The following is a 26583-nucleotide window of genomic DNA, read 5'->3' as shown; positions in this document are numbered from 1 at the left end:
ATCATTTTATTTTCTATATCTGTGAGTCATGGAAAAACACAGCGCAGCATCACATTAAAGTTGGATTTCATCGCTAATTCTTGATGACAGTTATGTCAAGTGATGAACTGATTAAAGGAATAGGGGGGAATTAGTTTTTTTATTAGGCCTAATTGAATTATTTGATGAGGTCACTAAATATGCAGATTTTGTGTATATCAGATAGCATAAGTCCGTCTGTCATATCAGGACGCCATTCCCTTTAATCCTCAGCTATCCGACTCAAAACTCCATATGAGGTTTCCAGTAAAAACAAGAGCGAGTCAGAAATCCAACTGTATGAGTAAGCATGAAGTTATCCCCCGCTCCTCTTTCCCAACCTGGAGACTGCGCAGAAAGCGTCGGGAAAAAGTGCATGTGCAAGCAGAACTGAGAAAGTTCATAGAGCCGAGGTGCAGGATGTCCCGTTAAGGAGAAAAAAAATCCTCCAGAGGGGCAGAGGCAACACAAGCTGACGGGCTGGAAGGATCGCAACCCGGAGTGAACGGCATTAACCACATTTAAGATAGTATTGTTAACCTGGGGAAATGGGTTTTCCGACAATATTTAGTTGTCGTCGGGTTGGTCTCAAATTGTTTTTGGTTCAGTTCATCGTCTTTCAAGCAACATACGCTGCCCCTTCGCCTATTATTAGGTTTCCTGGAGACGATACTACTCCCAAAACAGACAAAGAAGTTGCTCTGGTAAGTTTATTGGTTGTTATTCCTAAAACTACGCCTAAGTGGGTTAGCCAGCTGTGAATAAGGAGCTCTGATTCCTGAAGCACAAAAAATGGACTGCTGGGGAATAGTTTGTATATTATTTATTTATTTTTTGGACTAATTTACTCCAAGAGAGTTAAACTGTTTTAATATGTGTTTTTTCTCTCTTAGCACTATCTGAATAAGTTTTATGGATGCCCACAAGACAGATGTAACCTTATGGTGCTCAAGGATACACTGAAGAAAATGCAAAAGTTCTTTTCTCTGCAAGAAACTGGAGAGATTGATGCCAAAACTGTGGAGATCATGAAAAAGCCCCGCTGTGGCGTCCCAGATGTGGCCAATTACAACTTCTTCCACAGGAAACCCATGTGGCAGAAGAAAGACATCACATACAGGTCAGAGAAATACCATTACCTGCACATTTCTGAAGAAGGATTAGATTAACCTGCACTTTAAGTGAATTCCTGCAAGGGCCATTTTGTGATGGGAGTGGGTCCCAATTCATTTTGACTCAGTTATTGTACTCAAGTAATGATATCATGGAAGTTTTTAAGTTTATGGCTCAAAAAAAAGGTAATAACATTAACAAGGGACCCAATACTGTAGATGCATTTCATGTACCACATCACAGGACATTATATATGATGTCACAGAAAGGTAAAATAACTTGACCCCACCCAACTGTTACCTATAAATCAAACCATAAGAGTTGAAAAATACTTCTTAGAATATGTCTGAGTCACTCAATGACACTACAATCCACCAGTTAGTGTTCCCGAAACAGTGTTTGATGAACAGTGTAAATTCATGGCCAGTTAAGAGTCTGTTTACTTTGAGAGATGGGCCACAGCTTGGCCCCAGCTGACCTCCCCCACCCTCTCCCCAACCCCCAGTCCACCCCACTCCCATCCACCCAGTCGTGAAGCGCTTGCATCTTGTGTCTTGCTAACACCAGCATTCCTACACAGTATGTGTCAGGTCTTTTGTTTTCGTTCTGTTTGAGGTTTACAACAATGTGGAATTGGTTTATTTATATCAGCGGTTTTGTGTGCCCTGATCATTCCAGCCCGTCTGCCTGTGTGTTTGTAAGGAAGACTGCGAGCCAAAGACAATAACAACTAAGAGATCTTAGACTGTTTTTAGGAAAAAGGACTGTGTAGACAGGCATATAACAGGGTTTGTGGCTGAACATTGTTTCAGGAAGCATTTTCACCAGATGACTCATATACTGTTATTGGCTGGCTTTAGCTGGATTCTTTTCCATGATCTTAAGAAGAGAAAGTGATAGGTTTATGTACCTTTCAAAATGCGACACTGCAGGACTATCATGATTACATTGGCCTTTTCTTACTATGATGAGTTTTGTTTTCATTATCCTTTGCTTGTCTTGGTTTAGAGTGAAACTAACTTTGTGTTTACTCCCTAGAATTCTGGGATACAGTCTTGATCTGGATGAGGAAGTCATAAATGATGCTTTCTTCAGAGCCTTCAAAGTATGGAGTGATGTCACCCCACTCTCATTCTCCCGCATCATGGACGGAGAGGCAGACATCATGATTAATTTTGGCCGCAATGGTATGACACCTATATAGATAAGACAGCATATGGATTCTTGCGATATTTGTTAAGTGCCATACTTATAAGACAACTGCAATGAGACTGCATGTCTGCAACTGAAATATCAACAAATAAAGTTTACTTTATAGCAAATTGACCCCACGTGGCCTCAAAAAACATAGTTTATTATAATCTCTTGGGATGTGGGAAACAATAGTGAATACTTTTAAAAGTTCTTTCAGATCTCAGAGACACTTAATGGGGTCTAAATGGGGCACAGGAATGATAAATTCAAAGATTTTCTCCACAAGAATGACTTAACCACTTTAATAACCAACTTATGATTAAGTGAAGTTGCCTTCCACTTCCAAGCAGAAAATAGAGACCAAGTTTAGAAACAGTTGAACAGAAGTTCACTGCCTTGTTGACTAACGGTGTTGGAGCAGTAAAACACATTATTACAGTGACTATCCACCTTGCCAACCAATAGGTTAGGAAACTGTGGTTACAACACTGTCAGATCCAGTCATTGTAATTAAAACAACCATTTGATATTTACACACAGTTATAATATCACTCTGTCTAGCCATAGCTGACCCTGTTAAGAAGGAATTCAGCCGCGATCGTGGAACACAAACAAAAACCAGCCACCACAGAAGATTTGAACTGTTGTTTTAGCAAAAAAAATATATTAAGAAACATTTCATAAAAAAAAACAAAAAACACACACTAATGTCACATCACGTTTGAAACATTTTCCCACCATAATGTGTAGCATTTCCTCTCATGCCACTTACTGACTGACTGGCAAGCTAATAGCTCTATACCACGTGTTGCCTGTTGGAATAAGAAAATCACTTTTGATATTTATGTTGATTGGTTAATCTTGAATGATGTCATTAACAGAGCATGGAGATGGTTACCCCTTTGACGGCAAAGATGGCCTCTTGGCTCATGCCTTCGCTCCAGGGCCAGGAATTGGGGGAGACTCCCACTTCGATGACGATGAGCAGTGGACACTGGGAGACGGCCAAGGTAATGGAGAAACACTATTTACAAAAACAAAGAAGTGTATCGCAAAGGCTCCACTATTTCCCACTACAGCTGTAGCAATATAATTAGTATCAGTAAGATAGATGGAGTTCAGTCTTTTTAAAAACAAATTAAAGGGAGCTTTCGAGTAGGGGTGATGTGAATTTGATTAACAGCTTAAGTACGTGTCAGTTGAGATGACAGGACCCTAATTTTGACATTGATAACACTAATTTGACTTTCAGATACTTTGTTTTGATTGTCTTAACTTTGTCTGAACTTTCTGGCTCTCAGTATGGTAAATCTCAGCCATCTGGAAGCTGAATAGAAAAAAACTCTCTGTTGCCTGCATTTCTATTAGCACACATTGGCCCAGATAGTTTTATGTATTTCCCATTATTCAGATCCTCTTGTCTGAATTTATCACTTGTGTGAATGGACTATTTTCTTATTATATCAGTGCTTTTACAATGTTTATACTGTTGCTTATAATGCTTATACAGTACCTTGCTTTTGAACTAGTGATCATTACTTCTTAAATGTCTTCTCATAGTCTAGGAAGCAACGTGTTTCCATTTAGTTCAAAACAATATCAAATTTTACTTGCAGGAACTTTGAACGTGCTTGAGCAGGTAGCCTCTCATACTGAACACCATCTCACCTTTATATGGATGACAGTAATGCAGTGTATTAAGGAATTACAGTAAATGTGGTTAAGCATCAACAAGCATCGGCATGATCCTTTATCTTTTTAACAGTGGTGAAGGCGAAGTTTGGCAATGCTGACGGAGAGTTCTGTAAATTCCCCTTCCTGTTCATGGGCACTGAGTACAACAGCTGTACGTCCCAGGGCCGTGACGATGGCTTCCTGTGGTGCTCCACCACTTACAACTTTGATGAGGATGGCAAATATGGATTCTGCCCTCATGAATGTGAGTTTGTCATGTGGTTCCCCTTTATTTTTGACGTAATATACAGTAATATGCATAAAATGGCAATGCAGTGTTTCTTAACATATTCTTCCTTGGTGTACATAGACTACACTTTTGTGGCCCTATTTGACCTTAGTAGCATTGTTGTGGTGTCCTACTTGTATATTACTGAACCACAAAAACATGAAGTAGTTTGGTAAGTGTTTTCTATAGAGGCAAAGTACTACTTCATATCAGATTATTGCTATATTCAACGCTGCTCTGCTGATTTTGGACAGAAAGAAAGTAGGTTGGACCATATGCCAGGAAACTGTTGTTTTTTTTTTTTTTGTTTTTTTTTGTTTGGAGTGGAATATGGAATATTTCTTTTCCAAGTTACTGCCCCACTTTAGAACACTGGGCTTTGTCAAACATTTTGTTTATCTGTGTTATGTTGCTGTCCATGGTACTAACATGATCACATGCCCATTACAACAAACTGCCAAAGTACACATGTACTAAGTTGTTTTATATGATGAGAACACAACTGAGAACTGTTTATTCTGCAGCCGTCTGTTCTGTTAAGCTTTTGTATTGAGGTAAAAAAAATTTCCATTCCACATACTTTCTTAATTATAGTTTATCTTCCTTAAATTGTATCTCAGGGGTCAAAGGGTTGTAGTAGCAATGATCATGTAGGAACTTTAGCTAATTCTTTATAAGCAATTAACTACATTTACCTTTGTTAACCTTTGTTCTACAGTGCTATTCACCATGGGTGGAAATGCAGAAGGCTCTCCATGTAAGTTCCCCTTCACCTTTCAGGGGGAGAAGTATGATGGATGCACCACTCAGGGCAGAGATGACGGTTACCGCTGGTGTGCCACTACTGACGACTATGACCGTGACAAATCCTTCGGGTTCTGCCCTGAAACAGGTGGGTGGTGTCATACACTGTCTGTTATGTCAGACTACTCTTGTCACAGAGTCAACTAGGATGCAGCCAATTTCCTTTACTGTCATAAAGATGCTCACATAGTGTAGGCGTGTATAATGCTGTATACATTGTCTTAATTTTCTGTGCTTACGTAGATGCATATAGTACATTTTACTGTCTGTGTTTATTCTCTCTGCTGGAATGCTCCAGTTGGGGTTTTCGGTCTTGCTCGTGGTCTGCTGAATGACTGTGAAAGTATTTTAATGTGCAGTGGCAGGGCTTATTTTCCATTCTGTCAGTGGGAATGGTTTTAGGTTTGAGGTAGTGTAGTAGGGAGGGAGAGACAGTGAGATAGACAGAGAGAGGTACAGCCACTGGGGCTTTCATCTGGTTCTAATTGATTAGGAATGTAGCTTTGTTGTAATGCCTTGTGTGATAGCTTGTGCTGAATAAGAAATGATTTTTCTTTAAAACAGCACAAAACCAGTCTTGCCAAATTGAAAATGATCTCTCTGAAAGCAAATCAATTTGGGTGGGTGCTTCTTGGTTTTGTTCCAGGTGGATTAGTTATTGATGTTGTGTGTGTTGTGCCAGCTGCTTTCATGATGTTGTTTTCAACATCATCTGCCTTGATTTCACAATATAATACAAACCAAAGTGCTCTGGAGAAAAACAATTGGCATATGAATGAGTTCATAAGACAGTGAGATGAACTGAGGTCACTGCACATTTCACTTTTACCCCCCCTCCAGCTATGTCAACGGTGGGAGGAAACGCAGAAGGAAGCCCTTGTGTCTTCCCTTTCACCTTCCTGGGAGACACCTATGATTCCTGCACCGCATCTGGACGCAGCGACGGCAAAATGTGGTGCGCCACCACCAAGAGCTATGATGATGACCGCAAATGGGGTTTCTGTCCTGACCAAGGTATGAAGGCATGGGCCAGTAGTATTTGTGGGCATTTCTTGCTGTAGTTGTGGGAATAGCAGCCAAGTGGCTTTGCCACAAAGGACAAATGACTGTGTGCCAATCAGTTTAAATACAAATACAAAAACTATCTATTAATTGCCCTCAGTAGTTCAGACAACTGTCTGTCAGTCAGAATCAAGGGGATTGTGATTTTATTTATTCTGTACATGTTTAAAGGAGCTATTTGTAGGTTTTGCTATTGCTACACAATCAGCATTAGCATTAACAGCTATTTACTTACCAGTCTCGAAGACACATTGCAGGTTCAGCGTTCAACTTAATTTCTTTACTCGCCAAGAGCTGTTTCCAGCGGTGGAAAGCAATGCTAACATTAACTCTTGTCTGTATCACATCTTTTCTTCCACTCAAGTTAGCACGCTAACCTGCTAGCCTGTCTTGTCACTTTTCGATAGCGACTCACTGTAGCCTCAAGTCTGCCCTGAAGACGTAACACTGCTCAGAGTGCAAATTGTAACCTCTTGTCTTGTCTATGCCCAAACCTGTTGTCAAGCAATTACAAAAAAACACTTTCAGCTGCAGAAAAAACTTACAAATAGCCTCTTTAAAGAATAATTCATCATACTAACGTAATCCAACTTTATCCACCTTCTAAAGCACTGATGTGTTTCTGATGTGAAGATTCTCTATGTTCATTTTTTCACATGTTTTTTAGGCTACAGTTTGTTCCTGGTTGCAGCCCATGAGTTTGGTCATGCCCTTGGCTTGGAGCATTCTCAGGACCCCGGAGCATTGATGGCCCCAATTTACACCTTCACTAAAGACTTTAGACTTTCTCAGGATGACATCAAAGGCATCCAGGAGCTCTACGGTGAGATGAAATGTCATTTGTGGCTAGTTTCCCGGACAGGGATTAAGTCTAATCAGAGAACAAAAATAAGTGTATTTTCCTTATCAGAAGCCAGGACAGATTAATGTACTGCAAGTGTGTAATTATTCTGGTAAATCTCTTAAAATCAGGTGTGCCGACAGACAAGCCTCTGCCTCCAACTCAGGGTCCAGTCACTCCAATGGACATCTGTAAGGAGCCAGTTATCTTTGATGCTATAGCACAAATCAGAGGAGAGACCTTCTTCTTCAAGGACAGGTAATCACATCAGACAGGAAGTCCTAATATTGTTTTGAGCTGAACTAGACTTCACCAAGTGTGCATTGTTTGAATGTGCTAGCTGCAATGTTTTCATTAGCTCCATGTTTTGCTCTCTCGAAACTTGCAAGTGCTGCCAAAGTCTGGCTGAATTTCCTGTCTGTGATCTATGGGAAGAATGAAAAAACAAAACCCAATAGCCTACTTCTGACTTTATGACTTGTGTAAGTGAAATAAGGCAGTCTACATAAGTTGGATTTCATAATCATTTCCCCACAAACAATGAGCATTTTGACATGAGGTTTCCTGTTAATTATTGTTTCTCATGTTGCAGTCTTGTGTCACTTGAAGATTGCGGGTTAGATGCTTGTTTCATGATGTGACAATTAGTAAGAGGGAAAAACAAGCTATTCCTCCATGCATGCAGTGACAACCAAAACGGTCATCAGTCATAAACACAGTCTACAGTTCTCTCCTCCGCCGGCGCCAGTGAATCCAAAGTCTTGTAAGATTACTGTGTCTACTGGCTGACCCTGTGTAGAAGAGGAGTTTCATGAAGTGCTGTGGTTTGGTCAACAGTCATTGTGAGTCAGTTCATTTTCCCGTATAAAGGTGGGCATTCTCTAAAACAGCTGAAGTTTATTACAGTTAAAGTCTCATGAAGTTCACTTAGAACAAAAACAATAATGTGGGAAAAGGAACTGATAGAAAACACAGATAGCGTCCCTTGTTAGTTATGATGTTTAAAACTTATAGATGTGCTGTATATTATCAACTCCTTGCAATTTCAAGGTTCAGAGTTGTATATCTCTCATGGCTGTTTTGGAAAACTGTCCAAAGTAAACAGGCCAGCAGACGTCCGTACCAAAGAGTGTAGTCTTTCAGTTAGCCTGGTCTTCCTACCCCGAGAACCTGGACTTAGAAACTGGGAGAAACAAGCCACAATCCTGCTCACAAATCCTGCTTTAATACAGAATTACTTTTCACCTTGCTGTGCTTCTTTTCCACACATTCGCAGTGATCGACAGAGCAGCACATGAACTCACATGGTGCTCTGTGGACCATGAAACTTTGGCCCAGTTTTTGGAAATCAAGCTGGTTCGAGACTTAATTCTCTTTGATGCTTCAGACTGAGTTATAACTATGAAAAAGAAAGATAAACTTACCTGTTCATCTTCTGTGCTGTCCCCTAGGCTTAGGCGAATATCACAATATTTCCTGCCATATTTTGCCATATTATATTTTTCATAATGTCTAAATATATTTTGGGGTATCAGTAGATGTGATATTCATTGTGCTCCCTGTTCTATGTGAGTGATGGGACTCGGCTGCTCTTTGGTTTTCTGCAGCTTGGCCTATTTCAACAGATGTTTAAACTATCATTATCCTTTGCAATGGTTTGTTCAGCAGCTCACTGTCTTTGTTGGCTCTCGTGCATAATCATAAGGCTTTGTACTGTATGATATTTTCGAGCAATTATTAATCTGATATGCCTCTCATCTGGGAGGGAGAAAATTTGAGGACAGAGTTCTCTCAAGGCACTGAAGTGAGAGAGTATGTGGAATGGAACTGTACAGTAGAGTATAACTCTCCAAAGTGTGAGATTAGTAAAGTTTTAGTATGGGCCTGTTGCTCTGACCTTCACAGCGACTTAATGAGTTGCCTGAAGGACCATGTCAGGCTTGTAAGCTGCAGAGTTTTGCAATAAGCTAGCTTCAGAGAAGGAGCAGTGCCCTCTGGGCTCCTGGACTAATACTCACTTGATTCTTCTATTGTACAAGTTGGATTCCCTCTTTTCTCCTGGCATGGCATGTTTATAATGTAGGACAAATCTTGACATGATGCAATGAGCAATGCTTGTAGCATTCCCTGAGCTCAGCATTTAAGTGTGTCTGTCTGTCTGTCTGGAGGCTTAAGGAGAAGCCAATTATACTGTCCGTCTCATAGAGATAGTTTGGTCAACCCACTATTTAGGTTCCTTGTGTATTTATGACAGTAATTTTACAGAACAAATATTCACATAGGCAACACATGCTCATGTGCTTGTATCCTAGCATGTAGCCACAGCTAGAGGTTGATTGTAAACAGCATTTTCTGCAGTGTTATGACCCTGAGTCATAATTTGTGGGTGTATTTGTATTCGACAGTAGTTGTCATCCTTAAGATTTCAGTCCTGCTCAATCTGACAAAACACGTGGTGTCGATGGTAACAAAAACTGCAGTTGAACACTAAAGCAAACATTCGCTCAGCAGCCACTTGGTTAGAAATACATCAGAAGAGAATCTGGTGTATTCTCTTACAACACAACCAAACTCATGTTTGTCAGGCAAGAATAATTTCAACCACAATCTGATTTAATGCTGCACATGATGCCAGTATTTTTCCACACAACAGCAGGTCACAGGAAAGTAGGTTGTTTTGCAAAGGAGTTCGAGTTACAGTATATAGCCGCTGACAAAAGTTTCCAAAAATGACCATTGTTTGATGTTGGGTTTTGTTTGCTGTTTCAAATAAAAGAAACCTTTTTTTTTGCCAGACACTTTTAATGTGAAGCTGCAGTAGTAGAAAATGCTCTAATGGTGTGTACAGTGAACAGTTAACTGTGAAAGTGAATTACATGCATGCTTTGTTTTCCTGTGAATCGCTTGTGCATACATGGGCAATCTGAACCTAGTATAGAGTACTGAGAACATTTTTCCAAGTACCAAACCTGACACCCAAACAGATTCCCACCGGACAGCAAGGAGATAACACATGAAGGTTTTGTCGTAGGACCTTTAGGTAAATACAGTGTGTTTGCCAGTCTTAGTCCATTTACAGCAGATCACATATTTAACGCACAGACATTCTCTAAGGCATCTTATGATTTAAAGTTTTTAAAGTTTAAACTTGTCTGTGATGTAGAATCAATTAAAGTGCGCATCGTGGCTGCTGATATTTCTGTCTAAATTACATGATTGTTGCATTGCAATGCAGTGCAGATCTTTAACATCAACTTGTATCAGCACACAGGTATAACATTACTTTGATAACAACACATGCAGGAAGAATAGATTACTACTACAAGGTTTGAAGTCTCAGCAGTTATATAATTATACTGTACGAAAGAAAACTGGAAACCAATGGCTGCCTGGGTATAACAAAAAATGGAAAAACATTACCAGTGCTTTGGAAAAACCTCTTTCTATTCTTTAAATCTGTTCTCTTAACCAGACACTTTTTATTGAATGGATGCAAGATGAAAACACAGAGGGAGGAAAGGACGGTGTTGGAGATATGATACAAAATTAAAGCCCTCGGGAAATTGTTGGTAATGGCATAAATTTTGCAAACCAATCCACAAGAACACAGATAAAATAATGCAATTTATAGATGATTCGTTCAGATTGGAATATGTCGTCTCTTTCATTCTGACAAATGTATAAACAACTATGTGCATGTGGTATGTATGCATGCTATTCAAGTACTGTATATAAGGTTTTAGTCTCATCTTCAATTTGTCATTATCACAGCTCATCTTTGCAATTGGTAGATTCTTTTTCTTTTTAAAAAATAGGTCAGTGGAAAAGAGTTTGGGGAGCTGCCGTTGTTGTGCAGCTGTGTATTGGAAATCCGGGCAAGATGGGTCTTGTTCCGCTGGCGTCGGCAGCCTTAGTCCTAACGAGAACCAGATGCTCATGAATCAGGCCATTGTGGCTGGCTCAGTCAGTGAAGCACTTGCACTAAAACCCCCTCTCTCTCTCTCTCACACACACACAGACTCTCCCCACCTCCTCATCAACCCCCACTGCCCCTCTTTCACTCTCACTCTCATTTCACCCCCGGCTCATCTACCTTACAATCGCTCACCCGCTCATTCTCTGTGTGCCAGGTTCCTGTTCAGATCAGTCAACTTCAGAAGCAAGCCCAACGGCCCTATGCTAGTGGCCACCTACTGGCCCGACCTGCCTGTCAAGATAGATGCTGCCTATGAAAACCCATTGGAGGAAAAAACAGTCTTCTTCGCAGGTATGGTGGAGTAGAAAAGTAACTGTGAAAAAACAGCTGATCTAATCCTTGCTCAATGTTGATGTCATATTACATGAACTGTGCACCCCTGTTCATATTATCCCTGTGCTTCTGTGGTGATCTCAGAAACAGAGAGTTCCACTTCCATGAGTAATGCAGAGGTGTCTTCACTTTTTTATTTTTTTACCATTTGGATGCTTTTCCCTTAACGGTCAAGCACTTCTACGAACTGAAACATTAGGAGAAGCAGGAATGTTGGCTGGGCACTCTTGTGTGCAGTGTGCAGTGTGTGCACTCTCGGGACACTTGAGATATTCCACCATAGTTATTAGTGGTTTATGATGCGTTCCTTGCATTTTACTAATATGACAATCTTCCTGAATACTGATGAGGTTTACATAATATATTTGTCAGCTTTGAAGACATTAGCAGCGGAGTTGGTTTGGCTATATGGGGAGAGTTACTACCCTGGATGGTTAATGCATGATCTCACACTCATGATATGATATAGTTGGTTAATAGATTTATAGGAAGATGCGATAAAATCTTGTTTAACATTCCTGTGTTAAAAAAAGTTCCATGAGCATAACACGTCTTTCTTTTCTACTTTTTTCTCCCAGGCAATGAGATGTGGGTCTACAAAGCAGATCAGTTGGAGAGAGGTTACCCCAAGAGGCTCTCCAGCCTCGACCTTCCCACAGACCTGCAGCAAATCGACGCTGCATTCAACTTTAGGAAGAATAGAAAGACTTACCTATTTGCTGGGGACAAATTCTGGAGGTAACGTTTGCAACCATTTATGAGCCTCAAACCCTTGTCTGACACACCCTAACTTGTGCTGTTGTTGTCATTACTTCTTATTGCAGTGCTGGGCTACGTCTGGATCTAGTTAGTGTTTGGTGTGACTAAACTGTACTGTAAACCACAACAGCTCTGTTTGGCCTTGCACAACATGGGGATTCATGATGACTGGTTTGGAAGGTTTCATCTCCATGGGAAAGTATGAGTATGTTTATTAAAGAATGCACTTTTACTGTTACGTGTGTACAGATATGATGAAGATAAGAAGAAGATGGACCCTGGCTTCCCCAAACTTATTGCCGATTCCTGGAATGGCATCCCAGATGGCATAGACTCTGCCTTCAGTCTTAATGGCATTGGTAAAAAAAAAATCTTTCTTTTTACATAACTTGTGAATGGATAAGGAAACTTTTCCAGTTGCTAGAAGACTCACAATGACAATGACACATAGGGTATAATATTTACTATTTGCATCATCTTAGTTTAACTTTTTTTTAACTAAGCATTCTAACGTTTGATTATTAGTAGTACACAAAGAATACAGTTGAGGATGGAGTTTGACCTCATTGAGACACCACAAGAAATGTCAGAGGATCACCAAAGTTATTACAATTCATCCTCTGACAATCATGCATGTCTGTGCAAAATATTGTGTTTGTCCACTTAGTAGATGTGAAAACATTTCACTGGAAAAGTGAAAAATTCAACTTGCTGGTAATGATAGAGGAAAAGTCATGGGATCGTTATTAGGATTCATCATCTGGAGCTGTGGACATCTGCACCAAACTTCATTTCCATCCGTAGTTGATGGATGGATGGATCTGATATTTCACTAACAACCAAAAAGGTCAACCTCACAGTGGTACTAGAGAAACAGTCAGGGAATAGTAAGTCATTAGGATTCATCCACTTGTGACCATGAATGTCTGTTCAAAATTTCATGGCAATACAACCAATAGCTGTGGAGATATTTCAGTTGGGCCACATTGCGGACCAACCGATAGCGATCCCTAGAGCCGTGTCACTAATGTGGCTAGAATGAGCCAGTGACCACATCACAACATGAATACCACCAACATAAACTTACCTTTCACACCATGAAACGCTACATAAATATACTAATCTCAAGGGGAGATGACAAGAATTGTATAAAAGTAAACCAATGATGGTCACTGTTCTGGTTGTAAATCAAAGAATGGAGACAAGATGGCAAAAGGCGTCCTGGGCCTACACTTTTGTTTGTGTCTTTAAGTAGAGTTTTTGTGGTTTTTGTAGTCTTTTGGCTTGAAAGTGACCTGTGCGGTGTGCTAGTTCCCTGCAGACTTGCTTTCCCTCTGGTAAGATTGAAGACAAATCCAATCAGCTCTATCAGCGAGTCTGGCACTGCGCCTCTGTCAATAAAAATGTTCATATACCAGAACTCAGCAAGCAGTGATGATGCCATCTAGCCAGAAGTGAATTGTTTAGAGGAACTGACCTTGCAGAGAAGATAAAGTAAAATAGGCCAAAGGGAGGAGTTCTGGAGTTAGGGAGTCATCTGTGGTCTAATGTTGATAAAAGGAGACAGTCAGTGGGAGAGCAGTTGCTTTATATCTCTTGCTCAATTCTTGAATTTGCTGTGAGTGAATAACACATGACAGGTTATGCTTGCTTTGCTTGCTAGTGAACAGGGCATTGCAGTACAAGACATCCAGTCTGTGGCGGTGAATTTTAGGCAATGATACTGGTAAACTTCCTCTGAGACTGTCACTGTCAGCCATGTATCCTTGGGGTTAGAGGTGGTATGTAGATTTTTGTCGATGGCAGGCAACCAGGGATTTTTCCATTACTGCTCTCCTAACATACACACAGCACTGTAGGCATCACATAGCCCCTTCCCCACACAGTGAACAAACAAATTTCTATAAAGAAAGTCTGTTCCCTTCCACAGAGGTGCCTCTGTATGCTTCCTGATTAGCATAATTCAGAGAGAGAGAGGCCCAAGGCCTGATCAAGACTGATTGCACTGTTAGTCTATATGCTTTTATTAGTTTGATTATTTCACGCGTAGTTTTTCCCTTGTTTTACAAAAAACTAAACAATTTTTTATGCTGCAGGAGACTTAACTCAAGCAAGTATTTTGAACTCAGTGTGTATTGTGCTTGTTTTTTTTTTTTAACAGATTACAGCTACTTCTTCAAAGGCAACCACTATTTCAAACTGGAAGACAGCAGCTTGAAGATTGTCAAGTTGGGCGAAATCACAAAGGACTGGCTCGGTTGTTGAGCATTTCCAAAATGTCTCGCAACTTGCTAATTCCTGTAATGATGTCTGGCCTCATGAGGACATTGCTATAGTATTGTACACAACTTGAGGTCGCCGCAGTGCACACTGTTGTAAGTTTTTATCCTGGCAACTATGCACGCTTCTGTGGGAGACATGTCCCTTCCAGCCTGTATAACAAGCCTCCAGCTTTGCAGAAAGGCACCATGGGACCTTCTACACAGGCTGAACATAGGCAACTGGATATTTGCTATATTACTGTGTGATATTGACATTGTATTTGTTATGCTGATGCAGATTTATTACAATATGTACCCCCTGTTTTATTGTTTTATAGTTTTTTGGTTTGTTTTTTTTAAACTCAGACATCAGGTATGTCCACACTGCATTGAACGCAGTGCTATACTGTGCTGTGAGATATTGCCGTTTTATGCAAATTTGATTCTGAAAGGCTGTTTTACACCATATGAGGAATTCGTGTTGGCTTAGAATCACTTCTATGTCCAGTGTACTAGGTGCAGTTTTATAAATGTATCAGTTTTAATTAATTAATTTTGTCATTGTTGAGCAATACATTTGAAAAAATGAATTTGCACAATGTGTCTGACCGAAAATGGTGCTTTAGAGATTGCTTCTTGCATATAGTCCTAAATATACATATATATATACACAACTTATATTCAGTGTAACTATGTCTGATGGGACTACTTAGTATTCTCTGAATGTCAGTAGTAGTATTCGCAGGCACACATTATTCTTCATTTGGTTAGCACTTTTTATAGGACTATACAAGGGAACTACACAATATGGAGACCAAATTATTGCCATGGCAACTCCATGTTGCATTTCCCTTCACTAATGGTACAGAAAGATTAAAGGCACAGGTTGCCTCTAGAGGCTGTATAGGTTTGCTGCATGATGGAATCATGACAAGAGTACCGCAGTAGTATTGTTTAATAATCTTTTTTATATTCTCTTTTCTTTCTTGGGTTTTAGCAATACAGTCATTGTGTTTTGTGTTGTTTTTAATGCTTGTGCACTTTGTTACTGTCATCAATAAAGATGAAAGATGGTCAATATAATGTGGATCAGTATTAAACAGAGGAGGAGCTCCATATAGTTTGCAGCCTTATGGGTTGACACAGTTACGAGCGTTCACAATCAAGCTTGTGAGGCAACCAAATAACTGTGGTGGAAAAATGTTTCAGATCATTTTCTTTCAGCAAAAGTAGCAATACCATAATGTAAAAGTATTTTTTTTACAAGTAAACATCCTGCATTGAAGTAATAAGTGTGTATTATCAGCACAACATACTTACATACAACATACAAAAGTAAAAGTACTTGTCATGTAGATAGAATGGCCCCTGTAAGTTATATAGGATAATTCAATCTATAACAACACATGACATTTTATAACAGATCATATCTTTTGTATGGAAAATCTGAATTTGCAAAGTAACTACTAGTAGTAAAATATATGTATAATGTAATGGAGTTAAAAATACAATATTTCATCCTAAAATGTAGAATGAGAATGAAATGGCATTAAAATTATTTCAAAACTGTACTTGAGTACATGCTCTTTCCATCCAGCTAAGTTAGTTAGTTAGTTAGTTAGTTAGTTAGTTAGTTAGTATTTTATTAAGTCATCACACATAATACAATAAGTATAAACAAATCATCAGTCTATGTATTAGGTAGTGACTGAACAGGCTCAGGCAGAAGCAAAATGCAACATTCTTGTCAATTTAAAGGTTGCGTATACGATCATCACTGCCACTAGATGTGGCAATAGATCAGCAGCATCTCAGACCAAAGCACATGCTCCGTGATATGTTCCACAGCAATGCTGGCAGTAAGCTAACTAGCAATAGCAACATTTTCCAAACACATTCATAATATCTGTAGCAAGTTAGCTAACATTTTAAAGCCTTCAATAGCCGGTCACTAGGGAAAACAGACATGTAACATTATGTAGTCATCAGGTTACATACACGTGGAAGAGAAGAAAAGCCAGTCCTGAGACAAGCTGGAGCCATTTAGCAGCTTGTAAGGCTCTTCATCTCAGTAAAGCCAGACCAGTATTGGCTCCACAGCCGGACTGGGAAAGAAATGAAGCCTTGGACTTATCCACTGGGATCAGCCCTACGAATGACACTGATGGAGCCGGTGAAAACTTTTAAAACTTTTTGGATGATTTGACAGCTCCCTTTCAACAGCAAAAGTTCTTTTCATTTTTTCCCAAGGTAAAATAAATTTGTATTGTCTGCAAAATTAACAAATCCTAACAAATGACTATCATTACAAATACCATAAAGTATTAAAGTTTTAAGAACCAACCACCAATCCCTGGGGTACTCCACAGGTGACCTTTGCTAAATGATTACATAGATCAGAGGTCTTACAATAGAGTCAAAGACTTCCTTAATAATTACCATATCAATGAAATAATATCAGTTGAACTTTTGTTTTTAAATTGTTTTACTGTTTCATTTATATCTGTTTCATTTACCCCACAAAGGACCATATAACTGATATTGCCCTAAAAAATCAAAATCAGCAACAATGCTCTTTGAATTGTTCACTTTAGCATCAGAGCTATTCAAAACATAATTTGGAAATTCAGATTCATAACATCTATTCTGAATAATATGACTAATTACTTTCCAAGTCCACTGAATGTTATTTTTATCTTTGAATATTTTGTTGTTATATTCTTTCTTATATAATGGAAATCATTTTGTTCTTATGCAACTTGTATTTTTCTTCACTTTCACTGGATCTCAGGATCTAAAAATGTCTTATAAAGTAACTTGTTTTTCTTTTTGCACACCCCTTGAAGACCTGTAGTAATCCAGGGCTTTCCTTTATATGTATCTTTTATGCAGCACTTTTTAATAGGACAATGTTTGTCAAACAAAAATGCTTGGTAGGCCTGATTAAAATCGACAACATATGCTTCTTCCCACTCATAATTTGTAAAGTTCATCTTTAAGGCCTCAATTTGTTTCTGGTGTCCTTCTCTTACTAATTTACAGGAAGGACCACAAAAGATCACAAAAGTAGGAAGATGATCACAAATATCACTTTAAAGGAAACCACTTTTTGCTTGATCATGAATACTGATGTTGTCAAAACAGAGTGGCACTTTCTCTAATATTTCTTATGGTGAAGAGCCAGTGGTTTCATTTGGAGGGTATGACCAAATGAGATTTTTCTTTTATAAAACAGCGCCATCTTTTGGACATTTATGAGAGCTTGTAAACAAACACGTTAATGCATCACAATATTCTCTTGATATCCATCATTGGATAATTGTGCATCATTCCAAGTATTTTAGGACCTATGTATGTTATGCACGGTTTTATACAGTCTCTCTGTGTTTCCTGTGTGTGGTCAGTGACACCATTTCGCCTCCTCCTTTCATTTGTTACATTTATTAGTATATATTTTTATATACACTTATTGCAGATAAGTCTAACGGAATGACAGCATCCTTCAAACATTCGTAAGGAGGCCTCACAGATTGTGGAAATTTGTCGTCGGGGCTAAAACAACACACCGATCGGACTCGACCCCGGGTTTAACCACGTTGTAGGTGGAGCTTCAAACGCCAGAGTCCGGTTCCGCTCTCGACGCCTGTGTGTGTGTATGTGTGTGTCTGAGCTCGCCAGTGTGATCGTCTGATTAAGGTAGAAAATGAAATGAGAGAGAAGAGCCCCCGTTGAGGAAGTGAGATGATAACATAACGGCGCCTAGACTACAACATTTGCCTGTGTCTTCGCTCCCTGGACTGCAATGCCTCCACAACGAGTGTTCACCCTGCCGCGGCAGCAATCTCTGCTCCTGCCTGCGGTCATCAACCCGTTTGTACAGGACACAAAACTAACCAAAGCTACTATAATTAAAGTGAGTATGGTATTTAAGCGTAATGCTCGTGTAAATGCAAGCGTTTGAAGAATGTAGCCATCGCTTATAGAAATACGGCAGTGGGCACACCGCGGTGTTTCATCTGATGTGCGAGATTACACCCACAGGCTGCTGTGTAGCCAGGGCCTATAATCTTCTCCAACGGGGCTTTGACAATCGGCTTGTAATGCCTCGTTATATGCAGCGCAAACAATGAGAGCCGTTGTGTGCTTTCTAGAAAGCTGTCCAGTGCTGTGGATTTCCACACAGCTGCATATTTCTGTTCTGTGGAATGTCAAAAGCCAGGGTGTAGTTGACTCTGACAGCAGTCTTCCCTTCATGGTATAGGCCTACTCTAATTAATGGTGTATCTATGTACATCTCTCCATGCAGTGTGTCCTCCTGGGAATCTTCCTGGTCCCTGTTCGCGCCATCCTGTTGTCTCTGGTTCTCATGGTGACATGGCCAGTGTCTGTCATAATAACCTTCAAGCATCCTCTGAAAGGAGCTGTGGAGCCAATGAAAGGCTGGAGAAGGTAACAAGGATACGAACATCATCCCATTGCACCACCACCTCCCACAGAGTCCCAGACTGCCATCAAAGGCCATGGCCTTTTGGATATCAGACACACATAATTGCTTAGAAAAATCAAATCATTTAAACACATAGCACAAAGTGTATCTCGCTGTGCCTTCTTGCCATCAGTTTGGTTTACGTACACATTACATTGAATTTTTTTTTTTTTACTTGGTTTCTCAAATACATTGAATTTGGCTTAAAATTGGAAAATTACCCAGGCTAGGACATCAGTTTTGTTTTACCTACTTCAACCAGTTATAACATGTGACCATCATTTTGTCACTGTATTTTAAACTTCACCCATAAAGAAGGCGTTTGCCACTGAACCTGTTTTGTTTTTTTATTGCATGTAGGCCTAAATCATCCCATTCAGTGCAATTAAACATTAGCTATTGTTGAAGAAATAGATTAAGATTTAGTTAAAACATATCGAGTTTCACTATATTAAACTAGACAGTAAAGCACAACAAAGGCAGCATATTCTCAAAATAATGGTTCCTGACACAACTTGAAGAATGTGCAGCTGCTTGCACTTCTGCCAAATCATGCTTCTCTAGATCGTATCTGTACCATAAGCATTACTTCATCTCAGCTCCGCTCAGTTCCTGTGAGGGGCCTTAAGGGGAACTGAAAACTAAAAAAGTGATTCATCCCTTTATATACCAACAAATCTTTCATCATTGAATGTCTATTTTTTATCAGTATTGGAATGGGCAATCCAGTGGGACATAATAGGCACTGTGACATAATAGGCACTGTATCGATTTAAAGTAGTTAACATGCCATACTTTATACATCAACATATTAAATGTAAAATTTCTTGTGGCTGGATTGCAGTATTTCACCTGTGAGTATCAAACAGAGTGCAGCATTTTTAACTGTTGAGTTGTGCAGATAGTAGGTGCAGCACACACGAACATAGTGCACAGTTCTGCAGCTGACAGGAAAATTCTTGTGACCTTAGACCTCACAGCTTTTTTATGTGAGTATGACCAAGCATGCTGTAGGTGACAGAAACAGGGGTAAGCTTATCTTCATATATGGTCATATAGTTCACCCATTTATTGCTTTCCTGTTAACGGCCTCAGAAGTTCTCACCGTGGTTAAAGCACTCTGGTTTAGGTTTTAATCTGATTAATAAATAGTAAAATTTCACAATAAGATTAGTGTTTGTTTGTTCTATTGAAATAGTTACTCAATTAAGTAATATTTGTGATGGTAAGAATGACTCAAATGACTCCAAATAAAGTCAAAGTGAAACTTGTATTGCAGATCCCACTAAAAATCAACTACCAAATTTGTAAATGATAAATAGTTTTTTGGTAGATGGGCATAAAGACCAGTACATTTTAGACTTGTTCTAGACATGTGGTGAAAAACTCCAAATGCAAGTCCATGTTGCTCTGAGCCTTCTGCATATTTAGGCAGGCAATATCTTGTTCACTATAATTTTGTAAGCTGACAGTATGACAAGATGTTGTTGAACTTCCTGTTATTAAGCTTCCTGCCACATTCAGCAAACAGATTGATATAGCTTTAAATATTCATTGGTTTGTTGGTTCACAGTGTGTCAAGCTACAGTATAGTGTGACTTCCTACCCTTACTCTAGATTATAAGGAAGTAACTGCTAGCGGGAAAATTCTTTGCAATTTTAGGGTTACAGAAAAGTACAAAATGGTGCAACCTTTCCTGTTACTCAAAACATTCATTCAGTCCATTTTTAAAAAAAACAAGCAAAAACACTGACATTTCGGCCCCTGGCACATAATAGTGCTGAAGTGATTACGATCAACAGAGAGGGCCTAAAGAGACACGCGGGAGATATATCTAAAATAAGTATTCAGCCAGAAGTATTCATTTGGATTTTATGCATTTCTAATTTAATAATACCTCATTCAATAATCTAAAATGTTGCGGTCATTCCCAGGTTCATGTGTCAGAGGATAATGGCTGCCTTGGGGAGAACTTACTATTTCTGCATGGGCTTCAGAGTGGTGGTCAAGGGCAAGCAGGTCAGCAGCAGTGAGGCCCCCATCCTGGCTGTTGCCCCCCACTCCACCTTTTTCGATGGGATTGTGTGCATTATTGCAGGCCTGCCCTCCACCGTCTCCCGTGTTGAGAACCTGGCTACACCCATCTTTGGCAGTGAGATGTTTTTTAGTTGCTTTGTTGCTTCAGTACAGGGTAGTTGGCACTTAAGTGTTTATATGTGCTTTCTTGTTCTCTCAAACTTGTGTGTGTGTGTGTGTGTGTGTGTGTGAGAAAATACAGAGGTGTGAAACTTGAAACCCCCACAGAGCTTTTTATTTAATAACACACAATGATGATATCATCAGTAAATGACTGTTTAACAAAATGGTCTTGCTCTGTTGAATGCTAACAAAACCATGCAATTAACCAAGACCTGTACGAGTAATAAGTGAAAAATATGACAAAAGCCAATGTATGGTTTCATTTTCTAAGTGTGTACAGTACATTCACATATAGTACGTGTTTTGCTCTCTCTGAAGGGTTTGTGCGCTGTCTCCAGCCAGTGCTCGTGTCCAGAAAGGACCCAGATTCACGGAAGAATACAATCCAAGAGATTGACAGCAGAGCCAAATCAGGAGGCCGCTGGCCTCAGGTCTGTTACAACATACCAAAGAAAAAATCCACATATACTGTCAGTGTTGTCTTCTGTATAGTTGCTAAGAAAACATTGAGCTTGTCAGCTAAGAAAACCAAAGAGCCATTACTCAGGATGTTGGTTTTGTCGGTCTTCACAGTTTCCTTTGTCAGTTTTTGAGTCCCACATTTCATGAAAATGCCTCTTCTTTAATACTATTAATACTTTACTGTGACTTTGATACTAATATGCATACAATATCAATCAGAGTTTTTCAGAAACTTGCTTTGCATACTGGTGGCTTTAGATTATCATTGCCTACTTGAGAAAAGTTATACAGCATGTGATTTTAAGATTTACTAATGATGTTTTATTCCTCAGGTTTTGATATTTCCAGAGGGAACATGTACAAATCGCTCATGTCTTATCACTTTCAAACAAGGTAAGACCTAAAATTCGAATGTAATGCAAATGTAGGTAGTATTATTTTGCAACAAAGCATACTCAAGACAAGGAAAATGATAACAGACAGATGAAGAAATCAAAAAAACAAACAAACAACCATTTACTAACAGATTCATCTGTTTCTCATAGCAAATTTAACTAATTTTCACTTCACATATCTGATCCACTGAGCAAAAGGGGCTACAAAATCGAAAGAACACTTGATACTGCACAGTTCCATTCATTCACCATGTGATGTGGTTTGTGCTTTGACTGGTTGTTAATGGAAGTCCACAAAACTGGTTTTGAGTGATGCGAGACAGCGGGGATATCGGTTTTGTAAAATCACACAGTTCTACACCTATTCAGCTTTCATTCATTTGAAATGAGAGATTACAGTCTTCATGTTTTTTCTCACCACCTCTAGGTGCCTTTATCCCAGCAGTCCCCGTGCAGCCTGTGCTGATAAGGTATCCCAACAAACTGGTGAGTGACTGTGATTGTCATACAACATTGATATATTTTGGTGCCCCACTGCACTCTAAAAGTTTGCACAAAAGATACATATATAGAGGCAGAGCCATATATGAATGAGGATATACACACTAAGCAACCATGAGTTTAATTCCCTCCGAGCAAAATGCACAGATTGTCTTTAAACCTAATCTGAGTAAATTTAAGTATTGTTATCCTCCTCTTATATTTGCTGTTTCAGTTGTTTGGTTCCACCGACAGACTTTTGAATGCAGTCATTCACAGAGACGGGCTAATGGCAACACTAGAAGCTTAACTGTATCACACACCCACCAGCTAACGTGTAACTGTTTCATCCCACTCTTAATGTGTTATGAAGCGTTATGTATTCCCCTCATTCTTTTTTTTCTCCAGGATACAGTGACTTGGACTTGGCAGGGTTTCAGCTCGTGAGTATGCTTTCTACTGTTGTGCATCCTGAGTGGTTTCTCATGTTTCACCTGTAGTATGTATGTTTGTATGTCGACACCTACTTTTTCTCAGACAGTACCCTATCGGAACACAGTAACATAATTGCCTTGTACTGGAACAACTGTTTGTACTAGTGAATCAATACATGTAACAGACCTTGCCTTGCTTGTATTATTTGCAGGAAGACACTGCTGCTTCTAACGCTGAGCCAGCTGTACACCACAGTAGAGATAGAGGTAACAGGCTTCCTGTTTTCTTAATAAAATGACTAAATTTGTTTATGCTTTCTTATTGATATGTCAGGAAATGGTTGTGTGCAACTTGATGTGCATTCCAGGGTTTTACACAGCACCTCGTTTGAAATCTTTTAAAATTACTGCAGCTTTACTGGTGGTATCGGTGCCACTCTCTGCTATCGCTGCTGAAATATTTGGATTTTATGAAACTGTATTCAAAGGTACTTTATCAACTGAGGGGGGAGGTGTGTTTTCTGCAGGAAGGGATTCTGTTTCCACAGAAAGGTTTAGGAGTTTGCTTTCTGCTTGACCTTTCCTGTGACCATTTTTTTTTTTTTTTTTTTAATCTGGTTGCTGTTTTTTTTTTCCAGTTCTTGCCGCCGCATATCCCCACAGAAGAGGAAAGGAAAAGCCCAGCTCTGTTTGCCAGCAGAGTGCGAGAAACTATGGCCAGGTTAGTAAAGTCACTGGCCTTAAGTGCACATTTCGTTGTAGAGCATGCAGTAGAACAAGGTGCAATGGAAATGCAAAAGCATATATGCTCATACAAGTGATAAATTCAATGTTAAACACATGTAAGTTGATGAGAAAATGCTCTTTACAGCCATTACAAGTATTTGACTTAAAGACTGCACATGCAAAATGTTTGCTTACAGAGCTTTGGGAGTTCCAGTAACAGACCACACATATGAAGACTGCCGCTTGATGATCTCAGCTGGTGAGCTAACTCTGCCCATGGAGGCCGGCCTGGTTGAGTTCACCAAAATTAGCCGCAAACTCCAGTAAGAATATCTCACTTAAATACACTGTTTGTGTCACCAGGCAGAGAAATTAAGACAGGCAAATATAGGTTGAAGTGTTTTTTTTTTTATTATATATATATATATATATTGTTCAGTATGACATACACCTTCTTCATTGTACCCTTCACCTAGACTGAAGTGGGACAACGTGAGAAAAGAGCTGGAGGGCTTTGCGGCCATGGCCAGCTCTTGTAGGGGAGGACGGATCACCATTGAGGAGTTTGCCGGATTCCTCAAGCTACCTGTCACCCCACCCCTCGAGGAGCTGTTTGCACTGTTTGACAGGGTGAGACACATGTGCTGTAAATAAAATCATTTCTTTCCTAATAGTTTGCTGAATAATACCAGTAGAAATGACCGATTAAATGCTGTTACTGTTTGTTGACACACAGCCAGGGTGTTGGAATACAGTAAGAAATTGGCCCTGACACAACACGCAGGAAACACACCATAAATACAATGGCTGACAACATAATATATGACAATCTTAATATTAGGCTCACAGAATTACATGTTTAAGAAATCACTGCATATCCTGTGTGTACAAATGAGAGTAAAAGTAAAATAGGGAAGGCATCATATTTTCTGTTCAGGATTTTCACTGCCTGAAGAGGAAACTATGATCAAAGCAGTTTGGCCTCATTCCCTGGTATGTCCGTTAGAGTTCTGAGTGGGAGGAGGATTAAAAGCATAAAAACAGCCTCTAACATGCAGTTCAATGAGTAAAAAAAGAAATCCCTTTTCTCAGAATATGTATGCCTCATAATCTTGCAGTTATTGAGGGTTGCCATTTATAGAAATCACTCATACTTTTGTCTATGTTTGTGTCCATCTATGTGTCCGTGTTTAACCATTTAAATTCACCATACTTCCTTTAATATTAAAAACTGTTGATATCAGACTATGTTTCTATGTTTGTAGACCACAAAGGGTAAAGTACTATCCATCATAATAGTCTGTGTATTCAGTTACTCAGGCATTTTTTTTTTTTTTTGCTGTGGCTTTCACCCCCATCAGAATAGAGATGGCACCATCGACTTCAGAGAGTACGTTATAGGCGTGACCATCCTGTGTCGGCCAGCGAACACTGAAGACGTTCTTCGAATGGCTTTCCAGGTAGGACAGAAATGTTCTGATACAGATCTTCTTCTACTGGGTAGAAAAATACAGTGCTGTATTTTAATGTACAATTATAGAGAGACACACAAGTGTATACGGTGGTATCCATTTTTCTTGAGCCAATGAAGCTCGTACCCCCTGAACTTCTTCGGGAGTCTTTTGCTTTTGAAAACAGCCTGAATTATCCAAGGCAGATTTTCAGCACTATCAGAAATGTTCCACAGTCATCATGCTGATTCCATTGACTCATGCATTTCCTGCTGATTCTTTTTTTAGTGCGTAATCTTTTTGAGACAGGATTTCATAACAATATTAATATTACAATAAAAATAAGTAGATTTCAAAAAGCACTGAATTTAAGCTAAGTCACCCAGCACTACCTTTAGTTGATATTAGAGCACAGCAGGCAGTAGCAGTACTACTGTGGGAGGAACAGAGGCAGCATTCAGAGAGGCTTGGATAATGTCAAGTTAACAATGTGTGTCTGTTGTGAAGAGCACAGAGTCATTCTGCTGGCCGTAAGGTCAAATGTGGTTTTGGACAAACAGTTCAAACAGTGTTTATGTAACATGACTGAAAAGCAAAAATGAATTTTCCCAATTTTACATAAGCTTTATTTTTTTATTTTTTTTATTTTTTTTCTATCACCGACCTTCCCACATGCACACCTTAAATAACCTTTATTTTTCCTGAATGTGCAAACACCTGAAAGGCAAAATGCAAATTTCTCCCTTGCTGTCCTCTCTCATGCAGCTGTTTGACACAGATGAGGATGAGAAAATCACCCGAGAGGAGTTTACTGCTCTGCTGCGCTCCGCTCTGGGTGTGTCGGATCTAAACATGGCCAAGCTCTTCAAGGAGATTGATGCTGACGGCTCTGGTTTCATCACCTTCAGTGAGTAGATGCTGCCTTAAGACAAACGTCTAATGCTGAGCAACATTTTGGTCTTTTTTATTTTGTATATCCACCACGGTTTTATGGAATGGGAATATGTGCAGTAAATGAATGCATACAGTATTTTATCGTTAATCAGTTTTACTTCCCTTATCCCAAGCTGCACTGCTTACTCATGCTTTTCACTGTGCCTGTGATTCTTCAGGTGAATTTCAAGGCTTTGCTATGAGCCACCCGGAGTACGCAAAGCTCTTCACCACCTACCTGGAGCTTCAGAGATATCAAGCAATCCAGGAGGCGAGGCCAGGTGATCTGGAACTGGCTGGTCAGACCAGTTCAGGAGAAAAACAGGAAGACAGCATCTCTGACAAGAAAGATGACTGAGACGGACGACAACTGTAAACCCTGCTTGACTGCACTGACAGACAGAAAACTGTATTCACTGCACTGAGAAGGAAAAGGCTGTGTCCAGCGACTTTTAGCAAATTCAAGTCATTTGCTACAGCAGAGCCATATTATAGGTCATGTGCTTGCCTCTGTACAGACATGGGTTTTAGAGTGCTTCTATTTTCAATTTTAGTGCCTTATAGAGATTTTAAAGAACAACTCCCCAATCACTGCACAACAAATGTCTAATTGCAGACTATTTCCATCTGTAAAGATTTGTGTGTGTGTGTGTGTGTGTGTGTGTGTGTGTGTGTGTGTGTGTGGGTGTGTG

At 39.6% G+C, this 26583-nt stretch overlaps 2 protein-coding genes across 2 annotated transcripts; both read left to right on the top strand.

Annotated features, from left to right (window-relative positions):
• Window positions 1-370: 370 nt before the first annotated feature.
• Window positions 371-15402, top strand: mmp2 (matrix metallopeptidase 2). Its single transcript, XM_022740821.1, has 13 exons — window positions 371-722; window positions 912-1138; window positions 2170-2318; window positions 3207-3335; window positions 4091-4264; window positions 5007-5180; window positions 5933-6106; window positions 6822-6977; window positions 7127-7253; window positions 11126-11262; window positions 11883-12042; window positions 12313-12422; window positions 14225-15402. The coding sequence occupies exons 1-13, from the start codon at window positions 567-569 to the stop codon at window positions 14326-14328; spliced, it is 1977 nt and encodes a 658-aa protein (XP_022596542.1). The 5' UTR covers window positions 371-566; the 3' UTR covers window positions 14329-15402.
• Window positions 15403-17956: 2554 nt separating this feature from the next.
• lpcat2 (lysophosphatidylcholine acyltransferase 2) lies at window positions 17957-26583 on the top strand. Its single transcript, XM_022741702.1, has 14 exons — window positions 17957-18237; window positions 18631-18773; window positions 20746-20963; window positions 21329-21441; window positions 21805-21865; window positions 22295-22353; window positions 22756-22790; window positions 22994-23048; window positions 23420-23502; window positions 23705-23830; window positions 23984-24137; window positions 24869-24967; window positions 25724-25865; window positions 26071-26583. The coding sequence occupies exons 1-14, from the start codon at window positions 18127-18129 to the stop codon at window positions 26247-26249; spliced, it is 1578 nt and encodes a 525-aa protein (XP_022597423.1). The 5' UTR covers window positions 17957-18126; the 3' UTR covers window positions 26250-26583.

Source organism: Seriola dumerili, unplaced genomic scaffold, assembly GCF_002260705.1.
Source record: "Seriola dumerili isolate Sdu_G_001 unplaced genomic scaffold, Sdu_1.0 BDQW01000003.1, whole genome shotgun sequence".
Lineage (NCBI taxonomy): Eukaryota > Metazoa > Chordata > Actinopteri > Carangiformes > Carangidae > Seriola > Seriola dumerili.
The sequence above is the reverse complement of the archived record's forward strand: the minus strand, read 5'-3'. Positions and strand labels throughout refer to the sequence as shown.